At 47.4% G+C, this 26435-nt stretch overlaps 1 protein-coding gene across 1 annotated transcript in view; it reads right to left on the bottom strand.

Moving 5' to 3' along the window:
• The window catches only part of LOC142572772 (integrin alpha-PS2-like), a 93510-nt gene that overhangs the window by 28819 nt on the left and 38256 nt on the right, over positions 1-26435 (bottom strand). The window contains exons 2-10 of the mRNA XM_075682115.1: positions 22432-22550; positions 20603-20709; positions 14160-14280; positions 14015-14076; positions 8707-8755; positions 7408-7494; positions 4195-4287; positions 2961-3063; positions 1817-1919 (exon numbers count right to left, since the gene is read on the bottom strand). Coding sequence (XP_075538230.1) covers positions 1817-1919; positions 2961-3063; positions 4195-4287; positions 7408-7494; positions 8707-8755; positions 14015-14076; positions 14160-14280; positions 20603-20709; positions 22432-22550 — 844 coding nt within the window. The remainder of the gene's footprint in view (positions 1-1816; positions 1920-2960; positions 3064-4194; positions 4288-7407; positions 7495-8706; positions 8756-14014; positions 14077-14159; positions 14281-20602; positions 20710-22431; positions 22551-26435) is intronic.

Below are 26435 nucleotides of genomic sequence, written 5' to 3'. Positions count from 1 at the left end.
CTAAGGAGGGAAAAAAGATAGAAACGGTACACTCTGACAAAGAGCAGACGTTTCACCGGTTCATTCGGCAAACGCAGTCCCTGTGACGATGGAACGCGGCTTGCGTTGTTTGCAGTTGTGGCCTACGATGGCCACCTTCGAGGCAGAGGCAACGGCCAGACGCCGAGGTAGCATTCGTGTCCACCCACTGGAGATTTAAACGCTGGCTTCCCTTGGTTGGACACCAGAAATGGCTTACGCCAAGCGTGGGCCACGGGAAGGAGCTTGCGCTCAACGACATTAGGCCTGGAACTTGAGCTGGCCGCTACTTCAGGTCCACAGACGCCGTACGCCGAACGCTTTCTCCAAACACCTCCTCACGAGCCCTATTTTGTGCCGTTCTGCTGAATCCTGTCGACACGCGCTCAATGCAACAGTAGTTGTTGTTAAGCGTCGCAGCCGTCTTTGTCGTTGTCTTCTCTTTCACTTACAAAACGCCGCCACTAGATTAATTAAGAGTACTGTTTTTCTTACTCTGTTCATTTCTACATGGCCTTCGAGATCAGGAGGACAACTGCAGCGCTGACAAATGTACAGCTGAAGTTCGAGTAAAAGAGCCAGGTCGTCAGCATCTTCGTCGGGGAAACCGTGCTCATCTTTCAAGAAATGGGTCTAGAATGCATGTAGCAATATTTGAAACATAGAGTTTCATATAATGATTACTAGAGGAAACTCTGGCGCTAGTGTCTACGGGAGTTGCAAGCGGGGCGGTTCAGAAAGCATATGATAATGATGGTTATAGTAGATGAATTTCCCTAAAATTCGTCCTTCGGGCTTCAAACGGCTTCGAAACTTTGTTAACTGGTCATTTCCAACGATGTACTGTGTAATAAATAAGCAAATATTAAAAAAATTTTGTACCACGCTTAAGCTTCGCCTTTAAGAATGGAACGCGATAGCATTCAAAGATCCCCGGCCGACTGCCCGTCTCACGCTTCCCGACAACTGCAGCTTATGTAACCGTAATGCTTACTGGGAAGTGTTGGCGACGAACGCTATGCACGAAGGCGATCTTTCTGGTAGAAACGCGGCTTCTTGCGTGAGGTGCGGCACCTGGTAGCGTCGATCGCTGCCCTTCTGCAGGTTATACGGCTCAGATGCACACCCATTATCGAGGGAGTTGCGGTTTCTGCGGGCGAGTGCATTTAGATACTGCGAGTAGCTGGTCACAGATACACAAGGAGCGCGTCATTGCATCAAAGGTCTTAACAGACATCGGCTCACATCGATTGTGTTATATATGCTGCACACCAGAGCCCACCAGTTCTATCATCTTTCATCTCTCGTATCATTCTTTTACACTCTTCTGGCTATCGGCTATCGTCAGAAGCAGTTACCTCGAGTCAGCGGGCTCCCCACCTATGTATGCGCTCATTTGGTGTTGGAGGCTATTTTGTGTTTCTTGCACGAGAGCGACGTAGACACTGGACATTGGGGAGAGCCTTAAGTATCAATGTACGTGCTATCTTCCGTCACTCTTCCGCTCAGCCCCAATCATCATCTTTCTCTTTGTATTCTTTCCTACCCCTCTCACTGTATCTCCACCGAGTATATAGTCAAGTCAGAGCTTGATGCGTCAAGTTGACTGCTCGGATTTTTTCGAACAGGCTCTCATATCTCTCCTCAACCTTGTCACAAGTTGATCCCTATTCCGGCAATTCTTCCGTTCGAACCCTGTACCTCTCCACTGCCAGTGCGGAGCCATTGCGCACTGCGCAGACAGACAAGATACTCTCGCACAGTCGCGTTCGGCGAGGTGCAAACACGCGCTCCTTACCGTCGCCTTCTGCAGGTAGACGTGCACGCGACCCCTTTCGTAGCTGCCATCCTTGAGGTCGAGCGCCGTGTACAGTGGAGCGCCCACAACCAGGTCGTCCAGCCTGCGGTCGGAATGAATGAATGAATGAATGAATGAATGAATGAATGAATGAATGAATGAATGAATGAATGAATGAATGAATGAATGAATGGTCACTGTGGGCCGCAGCGTCGGAGGACAAGAAAAATCGGCAGAGCGCACGCTTATGAGGGCACCGTTGTTAAGCGAAGCATTCGGTGATATTTGCACCAATGGTAAAGTAAATTTTATGCAAAGATAACGCTAATGACCGAAGAGCTTGCAGGAAATTACGTATATGACGGGTTACTTTACGCAAATAAAATGTTAATGATGCAAGGGCAATCATATGTTTAACCGAACGGTAACGCGGCCAGGAGAGTGTAGCGCAATGACGCAAATGTTTAGGTGCAGGCGCCGCCTCTATTCAAAGGTGGACACATCCGCTACAGGGGACACATCCGCTACTGGGAGGGCTTATGTTGACAGCTTCTTGTGTACCTCTCTGTTCCTTGCTTCGCCTTTACGTCTTGCATCTGTGATTATTGACGACAATGGCTACTCTATAGTGACGATGACATGACCACGATAGAACCGCGATATATCTTGACTACCACGGCATGACGACTAATGTCCAGAGCTGCATGACGATGACGGCATGCCGACGACTACATGATTAGGAACGCGTCACTACGGCATGCGAAGAACGTATGACGGCGAAGGTAGTTTGTTCACCAACTCATCAGGAAGTGTTCTGAGGGTGACAGTAAATGCCAAACGCTTTACGCTGGTCTGCCACACTCAGGTGCCACAAAACACCCGAAAATTTTCTTTTTAGAGACCTGCAAACGTGATAATAACGTCTCTGCAACATTTATCTCTTTTGACAATGGTTTAGCGCATGTAAAAAGTGCTCGCATTCTTTAAAGAAACGGATGATGCATTACCTTTTTCTTCCTCATTGGCAATTTCGGAATTTTGGAACCGCACGCTGCTCGGCGACAAACAAAGTGTACATTTGGCGTGTTAGTGCCTATAGAAGTATAGCACAACGCGAGCGCGCTTTGGGAAGAGGGGTTCGCACCCGTCTCCGTTGAGGTCCACCGTGGCCAACGCGTAGCCGAAGTAGGCGCCCATCTGGTCTCCCGTCAGGTTGCCCAGAGACCGGAACTGGCTGGTGTACAGGGCTACCTGCGAGATCATCAGGCGCGCCATTTGGCAAGCACGTTCTCGCAAAGGAGGGAGGGTGGCGACTTGACGCGCCTCACTATGATAAGCACAAACGCCTGCGACCGCACGCAACGCAAGGAAAATTGGGAAAACAATCTCGTACGGACTGCTTACACAACTTACCTCTGAGGTGAGATTTCAGCTGCATTCTTAGCTTGTAAATGGCTGTAGGTTGATTCGTGAGCATTAACGTACCAAAGCTCACTGAATCTATGAGAGAGACTGCAGTAAGTTTCCAGATAAGCCATGAATACTTGGGCTACCAGTCGCACTGATTCGCTGGATATTAGGTTGTGATCCTGCAAGGTCGAACAAGCCTGCTTAGGTCATCTTTCTTTCTTTCTTTCTTTCTTTCTTTCTTTCTTTCTTTCTTTATATACTTATTTTTAGCATTCCACCTTTATCGGAACACAGAAGCTGCTGCCGGAAATCGAACACGGGACCAACAAAATGCTTAGCAACAAAATGCCGCATAAAACTACTGCGTCAGGCGGGTTTGAGTGACTGCAGCTCTGTTTAGTGCGCTGATTTGAAATGCCGCAACGCCATATCCTGGTGAACTCTACTTCACGATCAGTGTTTCGACGAGTATGCCCCTTCTAACGCAACGAGGGAAAAGTTCCGGAAAAATATGTGTTTGACACTTTATTAAATATGGACCGCTAGATCGACTTCGGCGTCAGGGAAGTCGAACGCGATGTTAGCTGTAGTTCGCAAGACGGATGCCACTGCCGGTTGCGGCTGCAATTCAGCGTACACTGGAGAGAGTGGTAGAACGATAGCAAATAACCAATCGGATCACGAGACAGACACGCACGGGCACTACTTCCGACTGAGGCAAACCTGGGTCAGTTGTTTTCTTGTTTCTGTCGTGTACTGTACATCGCGGCGCTTAAAGAAAAGCTTTCGAGATTCAAATCAACCAACTAGACCGTTTGACCGTTTGGTTCTTCCTTTGCTTTGTGCTACCACTGTCCCCAGTATAATCATGACATGTTTCCCAACAATCTGCTGCCCTTTCAAGTGACACGTTGTCAGCTTTATTATCTTTAGTCCAACAGCTGCAGCAGATCACAGGGAGGTGTCACTTGCCTTGCCGGAGAGGCTTTCGCCACGGGGTATACCGACAGCCACATCGTAGTCGTTTCCACCGGAGAACTTGCCCACGGCAGTGGAATAGCCTGCGTACAACACAAAAAATAGGGGCATTGTACTGGGGCCCTGTGCCCGTGAAAAAAAAAAGTAAGAAAAGAAACGTGCAGCTACTGATCAACATTGGTGGCAAACGGGGTGCCTCAGGAGTCAACGTTTCAGCAAAGGGACTTCATGAACAAGTATCTTTGTCGGAATGTCGGCTCCAGCCTGAGACGTCACTTGTTCAATCAATGTTGATCATTCCAAGTCTCCAATTTTTTGCTTGCGTCCGTCTTGTTTGCGTTCGAAGGAACGGCTTTAAGCACAATCCGAAACCATGGTAGCTGGCCGGTGGCATGCAAGCGCTAAGTGGACAGCGATAACGGCACGATGACGGTGATAACGGCACGATGACGGTGATAACGACGGCGAAGATAATGATCGACGATGGCGACACACTTGCAACCCGAAGATTACGCCAAAGACGGAACAAATGCATACTCAGTGGACACGTAATGGAATTCCAGGTAAGATGAACTATAGTTTTCTACCGACTTCTGAAAAAAAAATGATGATGATAAGCATAATAATTACACCTGCGACAGATGCCACAAAATTTGATATTGTGGATATTGCTGTAGAAAGAAGGCACGAAGATTATTTATGAGCTGCCACATCCCAAATTCGCTGTTAGACATCGAGGAACGCGACGGCATAGGGGAACACGGATTGATTTTGATCTCCTCGGTTTATTTAACGTACGCCGAAATCTCTGTAAGCGTGCATCTGTCTTGCATCCCCTATCGGGAATCAAACCTCAACGCCATGACCACTGAATCACCGAGGCGGATAAGACACAACACATGAAATCAAAGCAACCGTTCTCACTGTTTATGAGATATTTTATAAGGGTGTTCGTTTCTTATTTTCCGGTCTTACCAAATACACTAGCCGATGCCACTTCCAGGCATACTCATCATCGATGAATACTAATTAAACTTCTGTTCTTACTCTTCTATCGTGGATGACAGGTGTATATTCGTGGTCATTCAAGTTGCGACCGAATCCAATTTTTATGGTGGCAGTTCACTGAGGACAAACACACGGCGTATCGCGAATCGAGTGCATTCGAAACCTCGCCTCTTCGCATCGCACTCCTGAGTGACAACGTCTGTGACAGCGTATAAATGAATATAAGGAAGCAGAGAAAGTGTAATGTGTTGAGGTGTTAATATATAAAGCAAGCTACGAAGTCCTAGACAAAGCCGTTGCCTGTGGGAAAGTATACCAGCATGCAATACGCGAAGACACCTCTTTCCCCTTTCCCGCAAGAAATACAATAGACGCTGCGTTGTAACTTCTTTTTCTGTCTTTAATTAAGGGAAAATGAGACATCCACCCAATCGTAGCAATTGCTACAAAGGAAACCCATACGGGTTCCTCTAAAGAAAAGCTTTCCAGTTAAAGAAAAATTCATCCTGGTCCGGGACTCGAACCCAGGACCACCGCCTTCCCGGGGCAGCCGCTCTATCATCTGAGCTAGCCAGGAGGCTAGCGGATGGCAGAGCGAAGTCGAAATTGTCGAAAACTCTAAGCAAAGGCAAGAGTTTGACGTAATAATACTGCGGAAACCCGCAAGGTGGAGAGAAGTAATTAATTAAGGGAAAATGAGACATCCACTCTATCGTAGCAATTGCTACAACTGCTTTGTAGCATACGTAAAAAGTCTGCAGTAGGAAGTTACCCAGAAAACCAGAGCTTTCTTTATAATATTACTTTTTGTCATATTTTGCCTTTCCCTTCGCGAAAGTGGCAGCATGAATTTCGTGGCTATATATATACATACATGCGTCGAGCGTATCGACAAGGGCGAAGCTGCGAAGACACTTTTCCCTTGCAAATACTATCCTTGGCATGCCGTCTGTCGAGTGGTGACAACAAGCGTTGTGTACCGGTTGCGCGGAAGTCTGGCACGGCGCGTGCTGGGTAAAGTCGTCGCGTTTTCTTAAACTGCACGCGGCGCACAAGCCGCACGGCTACTCATAACTTCGCCGCTGAAGGAGGCCGATTAACACTGGTGCGTTCAGAGTCAAAAGCTTACAAAGCGTTGGTTCCGCGAAAAAAAAGTTATATTTCCGTGCTGTTCGTGCGCTCGCAGCCGATAAAACCTTACGAACAAATGTTGTTCGCCCAACGTCTCCCAGATAGCAGGCCTGCACGCGTACTCTGCTTTATGACGTCATGCTACTCGGACCGAAATTTCCACTGCCAAGGCCGGCGTGACTATAAGGCGATGACGTGATAAACAACGCGGCTTACTAAGGAGCATCCCTATTAGATTTTATGGCAGTTGGGCAAGGTAGCATGACGTCGTGGATCGAAATGCACATGCCTTGTTCTGTCTGTGAGGCGTTGGTTCAGCTATGCGACTGAACTAACGGCTCAGACAACAGAGTACCAGGTTGCTTGCCCAGGCTGCGGAAATATTCGAATATTTCTCAGATTTCGCCATTCGCGTACTAGCGCGCAAAATTATCCGAGCACCTTGCTCTTATTATTACTGACAGGAACCTCTTTAACGCGAAAATGAAATAAAAGTGCTCGAGAAAACGTGCCTCTATAATTACATCTAAAAGCTAAAAGAGAACAGAAAAGCTGCAGTTACGAATACTTTGCGCTTATGTCACTGCAACCCTGGCGATGTTTTATATTTTATTAATTACTATGTTTATATACATGTGTTCAAAGGACTTCATTTCCTGCGTCCGCTCATGGTGCTTCGAAATATAAAGACCACAGCCCCCCCCCCCCCCCCCCCCCCCCCCCATTGGCTGTGTTCCAACAACCTTTCACAATTGAATGCATAGGGAAAATGTTTCAATTGTTTTTTATACAGTCCCACTGCTTTATAAACTCCGGCCAGGGGTGCACTGTAAAATAATTTACACCCTTAAGAGTGAAAAAGGGTGTAAAGCTGTTTATAATTCGCACCCTTAGGGTGCCAGTTATATAAATCACACCCTAAAGGTGTGAGTTATAGACACATTTACAACCTTTTTCACTTTAAGGTTGTAAATTATTTTACAGTGCGCATTCGGGATGATAAGTTGAACTGAACTGAAACACAGCAGGAAGAAAAGAAAAATGGTGACGTCAGGCGTACGCACCGAGAAAGCTGTCGTCATCCGAGGAAGGTGACTCGGACGTGTTGAACTTCTGGCTCACGTCCACCAGGTCCTGCATGAATTCCTGGCCTGCCCCCGCGGACAGCAGCAGGCCAGGCCGCGGAAAGTTGTCATGCTCGTATTTTCATGCACATAACATTACGGTGTGTCTTCCCCCTCCCCCTTCTCTCTCCTTTTCCTTTTTTTTTTTTTCGTGGGTCGCCTCACGTCATAATCTGGAAATTAAATTATGTATAAGCTTGGAGGCCCCGTTGTATGAAGATACCACAACGCCGAATTATAAAACGTATGGTCCGTGAACCATTCCTCACAGTCGTCAGGTTAGTCAGTTCTTCCCCGTCTCTGAGTACATTTTAGGACTGAGTTGTTTTCAGCGCAGAAATGGGCATCCTTTCCTGTAGTGTGGTCAATTTGAAACGGGAGTAACCAAACGGTCGAAACGCTGATGTCTTACGGACTAAGAGCGTATAAAACTCACTTCCCGTTTTTTTTTCGTATTTTATTAATGCGAATTTTTACGGCACTTTTGCCACAAGTGCGTGAAGAAAGCTGTATGACAGCGCCTTGCCCTTTCTGGTGAATCAGCTGCGGCACCTGGACGGTAACAGCGTTTGGGTAACGTTGCTGCGCTTCAACCGTTGTTGCCTTTGATCGACGATTCATTCGAATGTCGTGCAACTGCTCTTTTCAGTTTTGTCGATAGGCTTCATTTCGTCAAATTTCAAAGGCAGGGAAGAAGAAAATATGCTCTAAGTCGTTTGTACGGTTTCAAACTACATACGTCTCGGACATCTCAAGACGATGACACCAATGAATGCGCTTTGCCGACGAGAGTGATCAATGTGAGGGATCAATCTGAGGGGATTCAGCGCTGTTGTGTCCTTTCTGCCACTGTTCCCGATTTAAGCACGTGCTGTTTCTCTTTATTTTTTTCGTTCACCATCGAGTGGTCACGTTCTTCTCGTGACAGTTTTTAATAAAAGCGCATCCCAACAGCCTTGTCTTTTCCAAGACACATTAGTGCACTGTGAATAAGTCGTACAAAGGTTGCAATCATGCGAAGTGATGTGACATTTAAGACATTCCGCCATTTATCCCTCTGTTAAATAACGCACAAAAGAGTTGAACGGTAGAGTTGGAATAGTTATGCATTTGTTTGCTTTCCTTTTTTTTTTTTCGTTAGGCTACGCGCAACTTTCTTTTTTCTGCCTTACGACCCATTAATAAACCCGCCACCTTTCCCAGTAAACTTTAGCTCCCCGACTGCACAACGTAACGTACCTTGCCAGTACCAGCTTCCTGGGGCTCCAATGTACAAGCGACGATTATCCTGCGAAAATTTATCAATAAAACATATAATATTAACAAAAACATTTCACACTGTTGAATGGCTCTTTCGCAGATGCGTTTTCCACTAAGCGCAACACTCACAACATGATATCAGCATGTTAAACTGAAGAAATATTCGCTACTATCGTAGTGCACTACTTTCAGATAGATAAACGCTTTCAAAAGCAAGCATGCTGCAGAAACTGTAAAATAGGCAAGGGGATGTAGAGCATGAACTTTCACTTGCTGAATTAGTATCGGCACTATTGTACGAACTCATCTGTTCACGATTCTGCTGGCTAAGTCGGTGACCCGTAGCATGGTAGCGGGAAGTACACGACAAGCCCCGAAACTTTTCAGCCGATGTGTTAGCTTCATCAAACTTAAAATGCGTCGAATGTTGTTATTTGTTTTCGCCACAATTTATAACAGCATCTGTGTGGTGGTAATCACGATCGATCGAACAGTTGCGTTTGAGGATTGCCTCTTGCCGATGAATATGAGACACCGTACAGATTCATATTAAAGGTGTCAGCCTTCACTGACATACTTTCATTGGCGCTGTCTTCCTCCCTCGAGATTCTTTTTTTTTTTTCGTGAGGGGTAAGCATATATACACATATGCGCGTATGCTTGAGTGGGCCATGCATGAGAAAATATGGCATGTCATGGCTACCTGCATATGAGTTATCGTACACCTGACACGCAAGATGACCTGCAATAAAAATTAAACTGAAATACAGTGCTTAGGATAGAGCACTGCATAACTCAACAATTGCATGCGCTATCACGAAACTGTGACTCCACAGGAAACAAAGTTGCGTACGCGACGGACAATACTCATTGTAGCTTTGGTTCTGCGGGCATGGTGATCTTGAGGAAGAACTAACAACATAAACGGTCTTCTAATGCTCGACCGAAAGTTAACCGTACAGGTTAACAGGCTCCACCCAACGGTCGAAACGTCTGCAAGTCTAGAACATCCGACACTTTTTTCGGCATATATACATCGTCTACAGATTTAATAGTGTTCAATACGGCGGCTTTCTGCCGTGTCCCCAACAATATCCTGTAGGAACCTTGAAAAGCGTGAACTGCTGGGCTAGTTGGGCCGATGATGCACCAGCACCATGGGCAGGGGGAGGTCAAAGCGCGAGCGCGAAGTGCTTGAAGCGTTTGATATCAAAAAGAACGAGCGGGTTTGCATAAGCGACCCATGCGTGCTTATCACAGAGAAAAGGTGGCGCTTTTTATCGGGGTTCGCTTGACATCTTCAATGTGTCTGATTGGTCTCTTTCTTTTGTAGGTGCGCTTGCGCGGGAAAAGCGGCATTTAAGTTCAATAAGGTCAGTTGTAGGTCCGGCGACTGTGTGTGTGGCTCCTTCTGATCCTGCGTCTTGGTTTTCAGTGTTTTCTTTTTTCGCTTTGAACCTTAGAAACCAGCACTTGAACACGTACCAACTTTTCTAGGAGTGTCACTGACAGCGGATTAGTTATTGCTCTGCACCGCGTTCTGTCGGACCGGCTTGGTAGTAATGTTCAAGTAAATGAACTCAGTTTAGACTTTTCAAAGGTGATATGTGCATTTTTTTTACTGTCATTTGGCTGTGTAAGTGAAGTAAGAACTAGGTTACACCACGGTGAAGTCTAAAGAAAAGCATGTTTGGTTACGCAGTGTAATAGTTGGGGTCGGGCATGAAATAGATGGTAGCTGGCCAATGCCGTCGTCCAACTTATCCACGCTAAGGACGTGGTTGAAGGGAGAGGCTCATCTAGAACGAGGAATATAGGATTTATTTACAGTACCTACATGAGAACGTTACAGTTCATCAGTCTAGCATGACTGAGAGAGAATGCACACTGAGCAGCCGCGCAACCACTGCTTATAAACACTCTGTCCTCCTTAGATCCCTAGGTAAGGGAAAACGGTCGTTCACCGTCGACCACTTCGGAACATCCAAAGTCATCATAATCAACCCGCCTTTGAGGGGGAGGGTTTACACACTCATCACTTCCGCACAGGCTTCACTGAACACACCAAGGTGAGAGGGTTTTCGCAGACACGGGTCTTGCCCTGAGCAGGCACCGCTTGGTCTTAGAGTTGAACCCGCAGACAGTGGCCGCGGCGCTTGTCCATTGACTGACGACTTTTAAGACCCGTGAGACGGCGCCACAAAACTTCTTATTCCAGGAGTTCCACCGTTTCAAACAAGCAGTGACGGTGACGACGAATCCACTAACAATACATGGTCCGCCGACTGCGTGTCGACATCCCGGCGTCGTTCGGTTGGGGACGCGGCGCATTGTCGTCCTTTCAAAGCGAGTCGCCGCAGTAGACTTGGTGGCGCCGTTCGGTTGGGGACTGTCACTTCCCCGAAGATCGCCAGCCTCCACCGGTCGAATGTAACAGCAGGTTATGCGTCGCAGCTGGAGTCAGCAATTAAAAGAGTGCTGATATCTTTAGAACTTTCGATTCGCTTCTGTCCCTCGGAGTGACAGAAGCGAATCTCGAAGGCTATGCTTTTGTTGATTGCACGCATCCGTAAGTAACTGCAGAGCCGGAAACACGCCAAGGGCATCTTGTTTTGAACATAACTTTTTTTGCTATAAACTTTTGCGACGTACACTTTCGCCTTCGTTTCGCAGATGATGTATCCGGAGTGACGACATGACGCAGAAGTTGGTCACGTGGAAGCTGAATGGCGTGGTCTTTTAGCACGAGCTCCAGCTAGCCCAGTCGTCTGCTGCGCTGCTAGATCGAGCGGCAGCCTTCCCTCGTTTTTCGTGGGAAGGAACCGAATGGGTCCTGTGGTGTTGCCCGTAAGTCCTTTTTCAATGCCCTCTGCGTGATGTCTCATTGGAGCACAGCGTCGCACCATGTTGAATTGTCTCTGGTTTATGGCATAAACTGCGATGTAAGCACCACTGAATAGAGATTCCTTTTGCTTATAAGCTAATGTGTAACAGCTAACCTGTTAAAAAAATTCAGTGGCGATTAGGCGGTAAATGCGAGACAAACGCGTTACCATTGCGTCACATATCTTTGAGGTCCCGGATGCATGATTTAAACCGCGTTCACCATAAGGAGCTCACTCGACACACGTCCTGCCTCTTCGAGGGGCGAAGTAAAGCGACGGTGGTCCGGAGCAGACCACCGTCAGTTGCCCTATAGTATATACCTATACCACGTGACCGGCTTCCACCAAACTTCACATACACTTTTAGAGCGCAGCTTTTAAGGCCCGTTCACACTACTACAAAAACTTGGCGAGCAAAGCGGATTCGCTCGCCGGAAAAAAGAGAGCGTGTTCTCATCTGTTGACGCGTGCATCGGCGGATCCGCCGCCGCTTCTAGCTTTTCCGCGACGACAGCGAGATCTCGCGGCAGTTTCTTTTTTGGTTTCGAGAATTCGCGAACGACAAGAGAGTTCACGTGAGTGCCTCTCGTTCGCGGGCTTTTGTTGCGTCTGCTTGTATTGTGCCGTTGCTGGGCTTCCAGCTGCGAGATACTGAGCACAGCACGATGGCGAGCTTTTCAGAAGACGAGGAAATGTCGGAAGAAGAAATTGCCACGATTCTCCTGTGCAGCTCAATGACGGCTATGCTTCAAGAGCTGCGGCGGGCTGAGCAACCAAGATCGCGGCGGCGGCGGCGACGACGGTGGTGGGTCCGCCCGTCCTCGCAGGAGCGGGATTACATCGATGAGCATTTCCACGGAGAAGGCCGGTCGCTCAGACATGCTGGCCGCCATGCTGAGATTAAACGGGTTGTGACGTCAAAAACGCAACTTCTGGTGGCGGCGAAAGCGGAAAAAATGGGTCCTGGACCGATTGCCTTCACCGCGCCGCTTTCCGCCCTCCTCGGCGTCAAAAGCGGCCGAATCCGCTTCACTCGCCGGATATTTCGTGTACTGTAAACGGGCCTTTAAGCGCCCGTTCCTGCGTTGAGGGTCGGCGTTATATTTTTGCGGCGTAACCGAGCGAGCGAGCACAGCGAGATGAAAGCGAACGCTCAGCGCAACGTGAAAGAAAAGCGCGCGAGGAGGAAAGTGGAGGAGGACGCTACAGCGAAAGCATGAGGCGGAAAACGGAGAAGGATCGGAGGGGAGACGGCCTGCGCATGAGCTGGATTGCCGGCCGCCGTTTCAAAGAGGGAGTGGGGCTAGCGCAGGGTAGCGGGAGGTAGAGGAGGGCTACGATCGTCCGCGGCGTCGTCAGTCCGCGGTACCAGCGTGTGTGACGGGAACCACTGCTCCTGCAAGCGCCGACGGCGATTGGTATTGGCGAATGGCGAGTGGTGACACCGAATCGGACCCACGGCCCGACTCGGTGTCCGACGCGCCGGAATCGGAGTGTTTTGCCGTGTCGAAGCGCCGGATTGGACTTCCGGCGTGCGACAAACCGGGCAGATTTTCATCGTCCGACGCGTCCGACAACCGCACCGTCGTTTGGCCGCAGCCAATGACAACACGGCTGGCATGTGACGTTCTCTGACGTTTCCTCCACAGAGGCGGCGCCAGCGGGCCGGTTTCTCGCCTGTCATTTTTTTCTTGCCGGCTGCAGTTTGTTTTCGGCACGAAATAACTATATCGTGCCAAAAACAGTCCAGTAAAAGTATCTCGAACGTGTGCCTGTTTTGCAAAGCAGCGCCTAGTACAATAGTACTAAGTTACTGGCGGGGTCGGGAGTCGCGATGAGAGGGCACTTAGCAGGCAGACAGCAAATACTGAACGTCTGAGCGAGGCTGCTCGCTTCGCTTGCACGTTTGCCCTTCGCAAAGACTGCGTCGAGTAAACCAATTGTATTTAATCACAGGCGACCTAAGCGTACAGTGTTAAGCGTTTTGGCAAAAATAGGCACTCTTCGACGAGCTCGGGCTGGATCGCAAGCGCCGTCGGCCATGGCGTTCGCCTAGCTGGGCCTACCGGCCCTATCGCTAGCTGTCAGCGGAGCCGTCAGTGGACAACGCGCCGTCGTGAAGTGTTCTGTCACTCGCAGGGGCGTAATGTTATTGACAGCGTTCACGTTAAGCGAAGCAGTGTTGTGCAGAGTTTATATTGCATTTCGATCTCGACGTTTTTGAGGCCAGTAGCTGTGTGAGAGCGAAACCTGACACCTTAAGTCAAGAATGGCTTGAAATAATAATAATAATAATAATAATAATAATAATAATAATAATAATAATAATAATAATAATAATAATAATAATAATAATAATAATAATAATAATAATAATAATAATAATAATAAAGCGCGGTCACCTTGGAAATAGCCGCGGAGAATCCGGCCTGACAGTATCCTTGCCTGTGGTAACCCCAGGCGGCTGCAATGAACGTTCGGCTCCGTCAACAACAATTGAGCGACATGCACGCGCTGCCAGCTCGCAGCGCCGCGCGAGCGACTCACACGTCTTGCAGGGCGAGTACTCCTTGAAGCCGGCGACGGAGCTGCGCCACACGAAGCACGTGCCCACGGGCTCACGCCGCCTCTGGTTCACCGAGAAGTACACGTAGCGGGGCGCGCAGGCCTGCAACGGAAGAGGAGCATTGCGTTACGCGCTGTGTCGGTGCATGTGGATACGCGCTATCTGTAAAAGGAAATAACACGAACACCGCTCAACTATGCCCTCTCACGAGTCCACAGTTTAAGCATTCCTTCTGTCAGGGTCAGGACATCAGTTTCCGTATATTCGCGACAGCGCAAAGTAGCTGGTATTAAATGCACTGTTGATATTCGCTGAACATATCAGCGTACAGCATATTTCGCCCGTAGCCGGAACATGTAGCCAGATAAGTTACAAAAATGATAAAGGTCCTGATAAAGATAAGTGCCTCCAATACATCGCTTCTTTGTCTATTGGATTCGTGTGGTTGCAACGAACAAACAAATCGAGTCTCTCAATTCCACTTCTCTTTGCTTCTGACAGCAAAAAGGCCATTAACGAGATGCTAATATATATGCGTGAATGATTACTAATTTGGTGTTAGCGACAGCATTTATTGCAAGCTCTCTCAATTGCGTCAGGTCACGCTCCGACGGGTGACATGTTAGAGCTGTCAGTTCGTCGGGCTTTTCGGATTGCAGTGCCACTTTGCATGTTAGCCATTTGACGCAACAGCGACCGCGAGAGTTCGCGTATGGACTTCTACTCCGTTGTGCAAAAAAGTTCACCGACGATTTAGGATACTCCCTAATGCGAAATTTGAGCGCAGCTCTATACCTGTTGTACATTTCTCGATATATTGGCTGGCGCGGACAATCTATCTCGTGCGGCACATTACAAACGGAGCGATTGTGGCGCGACTGCCTCGCTGATCTGGAGATGGCGAGGGGCAATGCGTGGGTGACGTGTGGGCGCGATTCACAGCAGCCGGCCGCAGACAGATCTCCCAGACGACGCGCGCTACTCTGGCGCCATCTCGTAGCCATCGTCGCGGCGCTACGCTTTCCTCTTCGCGCTCTCTTCGCTATCGTCGCCTTTCATCCCCCGCTGCGCCCTGCGTTGGCACTTTCATCATTCGCTGTGCTCGTTCGCTCGGTCACGCCGACGCCGATGCTTGCCGCGCGAACGGTAAGAGCAGCGCTCTAAAATGGCGGCAACGGAGTGGAAGCTATGGGTGGCGTCATCCATGTCGAATATCGCATGAATGCGCGTAAAACTGCTTCGCGTGTCCACGCGTTCGAGCGTCGTCACCTGCAAATTATTGAGTACACTCTCGAGCGTGGCCCCAGCGTAAGAGCACGGCTTCAGTAGCCTTCCGCCTCAGTACCACAGTACTATGGAAATGCGGCCGGTATAATGTAAGGATTCCTTTCGCTCCCTTCTTTTCCTCTCTTATCATCCACGCCGTTCACAACCGGCCGATCATGCTGATAACGTAGGCGGAGTGCTGCTCGGATCACTGCAAAAGCGCAAAAAAGAATGAATGGGTAGATTTTACGTGACGTCACGGACACAACTTGTCACAGTGCTAGCACCCAAACATGGCGGCCACAATGACGTCAGCGCACCGTTTTATCACGCGTAAGTTGTTCAGTCTTTAAACGACAACTTTTTTTCACCGGATCATGGCTGTTATCGATTTGTCGCTTCGCGCTAAATGCGCCTGTCGTGCTTTCACGTATCCAATTGTTTACGTATAGCTTCTAGACGTACCAGCGCCCCGAGGTGGCGGCCACGATGACGTCAGTACATTGGAATAGAACCGTTAGAATATATCGGCCCCGATGCGGCAGCAAATAGCGAAAAAAGAGCGCAGGGGCAGCGTGTGTATAAGCAACGCCACCTAGGCATACGACAAGGCCCTGTGCGCTCTGCTTTCCCAGGTAGCACACAAAGTCTTGAAAACGTCGTATTAAGGGATTCAACGTCTGAAACGGATTTTTGACCAAGATCGACGCATCAAAGACGTTCCAAACAAGATAGCTTAAAAACGAGGGGTGAATACGTTTTGATAACGTTGGAAGCCAGACAGCTTAAAAACGAGGGGTGAATACGTTTTGCAAACGACTCAAAACGCCACCGCCACGCCACGGCGCGTCAGCCTCTTTAGCGGCTTCTACAATATTCAACAACCCATCAACGCGATCCAACCTTGCGCAAGGTGGCGATACCGTCGTCAAATCATGTGACCAAGGTGGCCACGTGATTCGTGATGCCGGGCAGCCGGGCGAGCCGGGGCATAGTCGCGTCGTCATGGCGTCGTCACGTCACCGCACTCGCATTGCGCTGTGGTGTGTTTGCGGCTGTTCTGAACGTGCTGCCGCTGCCCTTTGCTATGTAAGTGTTGCAGTGTTTTGCTGTCAAGAAAACGATATTCTGTGATCAGTTTGGGTTGTGCGATATGTTTGTGTGGTTTTAATTTGGAAATCGGTAGTGTTTTCAATTGTTATTTGATCAAGGCGGCCACGTTATTCGTGAAGCCGGGCATAGTTACGTTATCGCACTCGCATGGCACTATGGTCTGTTTGCGACTTTTCTGAATGTGCTGCCGCTGCCCTTTGTCATGTAAGTGTTGCAGTGCTTTGCTGTCAAGAAAACGACATTCTGTGATTAGTTTGGGTTGTGCGATCTGTTTGATCCGGGCATAATAACGTTATCGCACTTGCATTGCGCTGTGGTATGATAGCGGCTGTTCTGAATGTGCTGCCGCTGCCCTTTGTCATGTAAGTGTTGCAGGGTTTTGCCGTCAAGAAAACGACGTTCTGTGATTAGTTTGGGTTGTGCGATCTGTTTGTGTAGTTTAATTTGGAAATCAATAGTGTTTTCAATTGGAGGGCGCGGAGTGCAGGGCACTAATCAGCTCTTCAAGTTCACTCTCATGTTATGTGAGGCGCCTTTTCACTGACGCTGTAATTAAGGCGTTAAGGGCAGTATAAGGACGAAAGTTAGAGGGACGAAATCGTGCCTGTGTGTCCCTAGCGTCGGGGTCGGCCACTATGCGTGATCCTAACAAGAAAGCATTTTGCAGAATGCGAAGAAAGGCGGCAAAATTTCTGTCTGTGCGCACCTTGCCGATCTCCGCAATAGAGCCATCATCGTGGTATTTTAGTCTCCCGTTTAGCAAGAGTGTTGCAAACAAGGGAACTGGTTCAAACAGGCTTTTTTTTAATGATTCACTACTAGTGCGGTATCCCAAAAGGTGAGGTCAAGTGCTCACCCTATTTTCTTCCCTCGCGCTACAGCGCACTGACAGAAATTTGCGTGCACCATACCGTGCTTTTATCGTTTGCGCTTCAGGTTCTCGATTGTGTTTTCGCCCCCTTTACCCACGTGATGGGTATTTCATGGTATTACCGTGTACCACATGTGTCCATATATTGTGTCCAATATATGAAACGGCCAAATTCGATTTTATTTGACGCCTCAAATGGTAGTAATGTATTGAGTCCCTTGTAGCTTTGTGCTTGTTATCAATTTTACTATTTGGCGAATGGATACAGCATGTACGCTGCATAACTCGCTTGTGCATACTGCATACGTGAGTCGAGTATGCCCTTGGTATAAAATAACTTGTATGCTTTAGGTAGTACGATTGTTTGCAGTTTGGGACATGTGTCGGAATGTACGCTGTGCGCCCTTCGCGCTTTACGGCGGCCTGCCGAGTTCCTGCGGGTGCCATGTGTGCGCATGGAGTTCGGGAAGCGCTCTCGCAGTTTTTTTTAATATATATATATACATGTGTTCTGTTCGCGCGCTTCGCACAACAGGGCATGTCGCAGTTCTTTGTCCTTGTGCAACACATTTTCCTAGCGTACGTCTGTGCATTATTTGGTACCGGTTTCACACGGGGCTCTTTTAGCCGCTATCCAGTCCGTTACAAATCGAATTTCTCGGTCGTGATGGCTTCTCTGCGCAAGCTACGAGAGTGAGCCAGTCGCATCGATAATTTCGATCCGGATCGGTCTTGATCGCGATCGAGAGTGGTCGTGTAACAACGGTATTACACATGGCTCCCACATAGGGAACACTTTAAGTTCAATGTTACTGAGTGAAGAGCAAGTGCATATATATGCCAGTGGTGGTATGTGGGCAAGTCTTTCTGGTGAAGCCAATACTTGTGCATTCAAAACATTCCAATTACCAGCGTAGTGCATCAATGTGTCTACTTCGACAAAATAGAGCACCAGTGCAGATATCTGAACATACCTGTCCAGGGCAGCAAGTGTGTCTAGATTGAAACCACTACCAGCATGTGCGGCAGTTCTATTTCCAGCAGCGGGACTGCACAGTAATCAGTAGGGTGCTCTCAAGCTGTTTATCTATGAAGCTCTGCCTGGACTGTGTGCCAAATATTTTTGGACGTGAAAGTGGGGGTGAATTGGTAAACATCAGTGGAACTGTGCCTGGACTTTGTGGCAAATGTTTTTGGATGTGAAAGTGTGAGTGAACTGGCAAAGAATTTGCTCTGGGCTACATGTGTTAAACGTTTTTCTCATTCAGAGTGCTTTTTTTTACTTTAGGATACTGGAGATGTGCGCAAAGTGTGACATGTCAGTGTGCTAATTAATGTATTTGCTGGTTTGCAAATTATTCGTTGCAACTTTATTTTTGCCAGAGAGGTACAACTTTGCCTCTTGTAAAGGGCTTTTTAGATAAAACACTTACTATTTATTATGACCATTGCTTCCTTTGTTACACAAATGCAGCTTCCAGTGCATTCCAGTTTATTTCCTTGTTTATGTAAGTTTCTAATATGAGGCTTGCATATTCATTTCTCACGTTCTGGAGTGGCAAGATGCAGCATTACTGTCTCATCGTTCGCTGTACTACAGTAGTGTTCACTTGTTACACTGAATCCCCCGTTTAAGTATTCTGTACTAATTTCACTTTATTGCTTTTTGTTGTATGGTTATTTTTTTCTCGCCATTACCTTCTTTGATATATCCTAAAGGCAATATTTCCAATTTTGCATTGTTCCCATTTTTTTTTTATTTCTGTCACAGGATTGTTTTATGATGGTATGCGGTGGTATTTCTTTTTGTGCTCTTTTCAAGCTTCTAGATGATTGGTAACATTGCTTGGAGGCAGTTACCATCCAATTCATACTCTTGCATTTTTCAGTCTACTTCTTCCATTCGCTCCGATGTCACTTCTGCATAACTCTAGTCCATCTAATAGCACGCGCACTTTACTATGATAAATTAGACACTTTAGTACACTCCAGGTTTTTCTGTTCATTTTTGTATGTGTACTTGGAATTTTGTTTATGTGCTAGTGAATGTTCACTTTCGAGTTCATTACGAATCCTTTCTGCGACTTTTGTCATTGTTGATGTACTTTTATTTCTATTTGCATTTCTCACACAGTTTGTTCGAACCTTGCATAAGCATTACATTTTAATAAAGTGTTCTTGCTTTGTCACAATGTTCTCATTTCATGCATTCTTGGCATGAAGGGCTTGGTCTGGCCACCTGCCAAGACGTGGCCATTTGTTCTTTGCAGGATGTCATTCCCATTGTGGTTGTAAGCATCGTAGCTTACTAAAGGCGGTATTAAGGATTTATTATTCCTAACAGGCTCATTTTCGTGCGACTTGGTAGAGGATGCGCCGGCCATGCGGGGAACAGTGCTTGGCACTGCGCCATGGCTCTTACAGTCAACACCGACGCTTCTACTCATCTGGGGCGCGATTCGAGATCGTTGTTCGAAACGCCCGATCAGTTTCACCTCACGCGATTGGCCTAGGCCGTGCCAACGGGTGCGGCTGACGACGTCTGCGCGGCATAGGCCAGTCGCGTGAGGTGAAACTAAACGCGTGTTTTGAACAACGATGTCTGATCGCGCCCGTCACCCGCGAAAATTAGCTGCAGATGATCGTAAACCTTCCAAGACCACTTCTAGACCAGCTTTTTGATAACGTCCTAAAAACGTTTAGAAATTGGTTACGAATAGTTTTGGCAAAGGGATTACTTGTGTCTTTCCCAATCCTATTTCTAGACCAGCTTTTCGAATACGTCTTGCAGACCTGTTCTAGATCGTCTCAAGAAAGTAATTAAGCCGGACATTAGCAGAGATATCCGACGTTTTCCCGCCGAAGTTCTCTCATTCGTGTCTTCTTTAACCCGTTTTTATCGTCTTGGATAAACGCTACGAAAACGTTACGTATCTCTTTTGTGCTACCTGGGTTATGACGTCATGCTATCATATGGCCGAACTTTTCACTGCCAAGCTTTGAGTGACGAAAGCGGTGACGTCAAAATCACCGCGGCTTACTCGGTACTCCCATTGGATTCCATGCCAGTCACTAGTAGCATGGCGTTATGAAGCAGAGTGTACATGCGTTGTGCTATCTAGGTGGCTTTGTTATAAGGCGCTTGTAAGTGCACAGAACCGAGAAACCACCGACCACGATGCTGCCATTCTCCCCGGCGCTGTGCAGCGTGGCGCCGAGCCATTGGCCGGACTTGTCGTCCGTCCGCTCCAGGTATCGCCCCAGTGGAGCCTCGCTGGTTCCTGCGCGATATCAGAGAAAGGAAATGACGATCGCTCACTTCACGGGGGAGATAGGTGCGTGTACCCTTCGCCGTTAAGAGGAGGCTTTAGCGCGGGCCCAACTCCGACGCGGCCTATTCAAATACATGTAAAACGCATGAACGGTTTTCTGAGATAACCCATGGACCGATTTTAATGAAATTTGTAACATTTGAAAGAGAAAGTTAAATTCTAGTGACTGTTGGAAGCCCAATTTAGATTCAGGGCCTGACTTTTGTGAAATCGATTTTTAAAAATTCGAAAGTTCGAAAAAAAAAAAGAAATAGACGCGCGGAGTTTTATAAATTAAGAGCTCGGCATCAAGAACAGATATCCCGGTTCTGTAAACGGCATCCATTAGATCATTCAAAGCGGACAAATTCGGTATGTCAATTTACATCTTACGTGAATTTAGTTACGTTGTGTACACGGGTTCTGCAAAAGCTGTATTTCCATATAGCTGTATTTCTTTAGATTCATGTGTAACATATCAATTTTGTCCGCTTTAAGTGTACTGTCAGATGCAATTCACAGACTTGTGATATCGTTTTCTCTTGCCGAGTTACGTAGTTGTAAACTTGATAGTTTCGTTTTCTGAAAATTTTCGATTTTTGCCAATTTTTAATAAAAAATTGAGGATCTAAATAAAAAAATGCGAAACGAAGAATCACTATATATTAAGTTCTTTTAAATGCTACAAATCTCGTCAAGTTTGGGGCAGTGGTTGCCGAGAAAAACAAATTTTCCTTTTACATGTATTTAATAGGAGCACCCGAGCTAAACCTCTAGGTATGCACACGAGCCAGATGGCGCTCGCACGACCTCAGTTGCCTCTCTGTTCTGTTGCAAAGAAGGCGTCAAAAAGTTTACAGATCGCGGACGCTGAGAAACAGCTGAATACTTCCGCAGCCCGGTTACCTCAGCCTAGTATACGGAGTTTGCAAATGCAGTTGCGATCACTACCTGCTATCAGAGGGAAGTGAGTTGAGAATAACGAAGTCAGAGACGATATGCAAAGCGCTCTGTGTCGATGGTTCTTGCGAAAGGATTATTTTTTTTTCACGGTGGTCAACTGATAAAATGTGGTGCCACTCCGGCTGAGGTGGTGCCGTGTATGACCTTTGTATAGGCCACGGAGTTTTGAAGGTATCGCTCAAGATTTCTCAGCTTCCGTGACTTAGTATTACAGAGTCTACAACAAAAAATTATTAGAGGGAACTGTGGTGTTAATGTCTACAAGAGCTTGGTGGCGCAACTCACCACCCCGTTCATCCATCTATCCTACAGTAGTTGCAAGTATGGTAGTTCAGCGAACGCGTGAATGGCGGGTATTAGCAGGAGGTGTTGGTTTTACGTCTTTTAACTTCGACCTTTTGGCTTCAAACGGTTTTCTACTTTGCTAATTGATTGCATTCAACGAGATTCGTAATTATCACGTATGTGTGCAGAGAATTACTACCTTAAAGCGCTTAAAAAAACTACGATCGCTCGGAAACTTAGAAAGATTAAGCGTAATAAATAACGCCCCAAGAACATCTGGAGCCTCAAGCCCAAAGATTGGACCGACTCATGTATACACTACTCATCATTCCCATGACAGCTGCACAATCGCAGCGCCAGAGTTCCCCCTAGGGATCTTTGTAGGAAGCTCTGTGGTTGGCGTATTACAGGCAACTAGGAAGTAAAGCAGGATGGCAGTTTTACCGAGCCTGTCGAACGACACAGCCTCGCATCTGGCGGACGCCTCGGTGCGGCAGCGGTACACAGCGCCTTCTCGAACATTTCGCTGTTCCGCCAGGGCGTCGGGTGCACCCACCAAAAGCCTGCGTGGGGGGCAAGAGAAGACACCTCCCGTCAGTTGGCTCAGAAGTATAGAAGCACGAGAAAAAATATCTGATGTGCATCACACGCCGTACAATGCTGGGGGTGGCCCCAAAAAGTCGTGGTCCCAAAGTGTGCTCTGAACGCACTACCCGTTCCACAAGCAGAGGACACGTGATAATGATGATGATGATGACAGTGGTACTGGAGGTGATGATCGTGATGATTCCGCCAACACTGGCGCAAACCCACTTCGGGCGGATAGGCCATGAACCGGGGGGCATGATTGCAAAACTGTAAATGAATACGCGAAAGAAACCGATCGTGAATAAAATGAAATGGTGCGTATTACGGCACAGCCAGCCTAGTATAAGTAATAAAAAAATCAAAAGAAAGAAACAATAGCTAAGAAGACAAAGCGAAAGGGTGGGGTAAAGGGAATCTCACAAATTGCGAATATCATTCGGTACCTAAATTTTAGAATTTTGGGAAGGAGAAATAGGTCGTACAAGTAGCGTATAGAATGATTAAGAACGGGAAAAATTAACAAGCTAATCTCTGCTTTGCAGAGATAATGACAGACGTCTCGGAAAACGTTTCTATGGCTGTAGCCTAGCACCGATGCTCCGCTGCCTCTGGACATAATCGCTATGAAGCCTTCGCAGTCATCACAGCTTGTTTACTTTGGGCGCTGGGTCCCTCTAATACCAAGGAGTTTATGATGACGATGATGATGATTGCTTCATAAAGTGACACAAATTCGCGGTGGACAATATACACTCTGTTACGCATTCATGTAGTTAGTTTATGACAGGCCTCCCTTATACTTTCATTTATTCTTTTTGTTTTAATAATACCACGCGATTCCTTGCTTGTTATCCCCAGTGGACGTCTGTATAGTTATTGAAGATAACTTAATAATCATAATAATAATAATAATAATAATAATAATAATAATAATAATAATAATAATAATAATAATAATAATAATAATAATAATAATAATAATAATAAAAGATTGTGTGGTAGTAAGCAAAGAAAAAATGCAAATACAAAGAGCCCGCACGTTTACGAAAGAAGTGTTTAAAAACGGCAGTCCGCGTTTGACTGAGTCAAAAGAAGAAGAAAAGGTACTAAGGGAAAAGCAAAGAAGGGAATTTCAGGGAGGGGACATTAATAATTCTGTATAATAAATTGAGAAATGTAGAATAATAATGAAGAAGAAAGAATTTATCCAGATCGCACTCACTTTGGAAATCAACTTTATGCGAAACACTGATAACAAAGCATTATGCTGAACCTGAGGATGCTATCCAGCATCGTCGAGTTCCGCAAAGGGTTACCAGGCGAACCACTTGTGTTGGTGCCAGGCGAGCAGTTGTGTGTGTGTGACGAGAGCGTGTGTGTGACGACAGCAGCAAGACGACGACGATGGTGACGACGACCGTACGACGGCATGATTTTTACTCCTGCTGTTTGACGAGAGAGAGAGGGAGACAACTATTTATCCCATCTTAAAAGGAAAGGGGCTGCGAGAAGAAGGCGAGGGAGGTTATCCTACTCGCGGTAGGCCTCCTCTACCACCTCAGCCCACCTCAGGATTGTTTTCTGAAGTTCGGGGTTGTAGCTGCGCATGGCGGCCTCCCACAGTTCCCTACTACTTAAAGCTTTACAAAGGTTAGGGGGAGGGGAGTGGTTCTTGCATTGTCACATAATGTGGTTAAGGGCCGCTCTGCTAGCAGTACAAAACTTGCAGGCTGAAGTAGGGTATGTTGCCGGGTGAATTTTGTGACGTAAGGCAGGAGATAGAAAAGTGCGAGTCTGTAGTTTACGCCATAGTACCTCGTAAATGCGTGACGACCGAATCATTAAAGGAGGGAGGGTTAGGCGACCTATGCGGTAATGCCTGCAAATGTCGTGGTATGTAAGTAATCTGTGTTTGAAGGTGAATGCTGGTGGGAGGTAATTGGCGTCTGAACCGTCCCCTAGTCTAGCATTTGCTCGATTCGCGAAGGCTCAAGCATTTAGGTGGGCCGCTTCATTGCCGATTAGGCCTGCGTGAGCAGGTGTCCAGATTAAACTCAGAAGTTGGGCTGGCAGATTGTGAGATAGAATGGCTAGGGCTGTCCTGCAAACCCTACCCGCTCCGAAGTTTTGTATGGCAGTTTTTGAGTCACTTACTATGACAGAGTAATTGGGTATTGTTGTGGCGAGTGTCACCGCCGCCTCCTCTGCCTCCTCCGAAGAGGGTATAGTGGATGTTCCCGTCGCAATACTGCCAGTGGAGTCAACGACTGATATGACGAATATGTGTCCACACGGATACTCTGCGGCATCGACATAGATCACGTCTTTGTAGTTAAATAACTTTTTCTGCGGGGCTTTAGCTCGTTGTTGCCTTCTATGTTCGTGATGAACAGGGTGCATATTCTTAGGGAGAGGAGGGATATGAAAGTGCTCATGTATCAGGTGGGGAAGATTGAATTTCTCATTGGTCATGGGTGCTGGGACAATACTTAGGGAGTTTAGGATGTGCCTACCAGTGTGGGCATTCGATAAGCGCTGGTACTGACCTGTCAGGTGGGCTTCTGCGAGCTCACTAAAAGTATTCAAGGTACCTGTAGCCAAATGTCTATCAGTGGAAGCTCTACTTGGCACTCCAAGGGCAAATTTGTAGTTGCGTATCAGTGAGTTTACGACATGCCGATTGTTGGATACCACACAAGCCCTGGACGGGCGTAGGCTAGAGAAACACGACTAAGTGTTATACAATTCTACATACCTGTATATGGCACCTGTACATGTTAAAACGCACCGACGGCATTCGTGCTCCGGCGAAAAAACACTAAAACTTATTCTACCTAGGCCGATCACGAAGGCAGTTACAATCGCGCAGCTTCTACGTAGCGTTAGCTCCTACGAGCAAAAAAACCAAGAAATGCGGGCCGATCCCAACGGTGGTGCAGTCCAACGTAACGTCTCAAAGTACTAGCTGTCACTAGGTAAGAATATGAGAAACTGGCAATTGACGCATGTCCGAAACGTCTCAGAGAGCTTATTGGCTTTGGTAGGAGAGAAGTATGCGTGCGATCGTGGCCTATTGGTTCTGTCAAAAGATACCTTCGGGAAGTAGTCCTCACCTGTCGAATGCTGCATACCCTATTTTCAACGTAACCTTTAATGACTGTAAATAAGAAGTTGTACAAGAACCTTATTGATACCATGTTTCCTATGCCAACGCATCCGCGACCATGTAGTGCACACTGTCTCCAGGTTCAGCCTATGCTTTGCTCCGACACTTGTCTCCTGGGTTAGACCACTTCAGTACTGCGCTTTCTGCTGAATCTGTCCTCTCTACTCGGCGAGAAACCGAGCGAGGAAACGCGCCAAACACCGAGAAGAAAGTCATACAACGCTTTGTTTTGATAAAAGGAATTATGCGCTTTAAGGCGTATGCTCGTTGCAGTCAGGATACCGTACAGACCCGTGTAAGGGCCGCACCCCCAGCATGGCAGCCCGAAATCTAGGGGGAAAAATTAATCGCAGAAGTAATCGCGTTCGGTGCCCCGATGCCGCGCGCGCGCTGTGCACTTCCGCGTGCCCCTGCGCTAGATGGCGAGAGCTGCCCTTTGACCTCTGATCCGATGGTATATATATCCGGAGTGTGCAGTAGTCGCCGGCTGCAACGGCGCCATTTCGACCAAAAGGTTCGGTCGTGTGTAAGGGTCGCACCTCGTCGTAATTGTCAAAAAAGAAAGTGCGGCCCTTACACGAGTCCATACGTTATTTATGGGTGCCGCAATTCCGTAGAGAACAGAGTCGACCACCGCAAAACCTGTAGAGGTAGTGAACAGCTGCGGCTACACGTGACATGTGCATATAAGCCG

This window comes from Dermacentor variabilis, chromosome 2 (assembly GCF_050947875.1).
Source record: "Dermacentor variabilis isolate Ectoservices chromosome 2, ASM5094787v1, whole genome shotgun sequence".
NCBI lineage: Eukaryota > Metazoa > Arthropoda > Arachnida > Ixodida > Ixodidae > Dermacentor > Dermacentor variabilis.
This window is presented reverse-complemented; position numbering and strand designations above follow the sequence as displayed.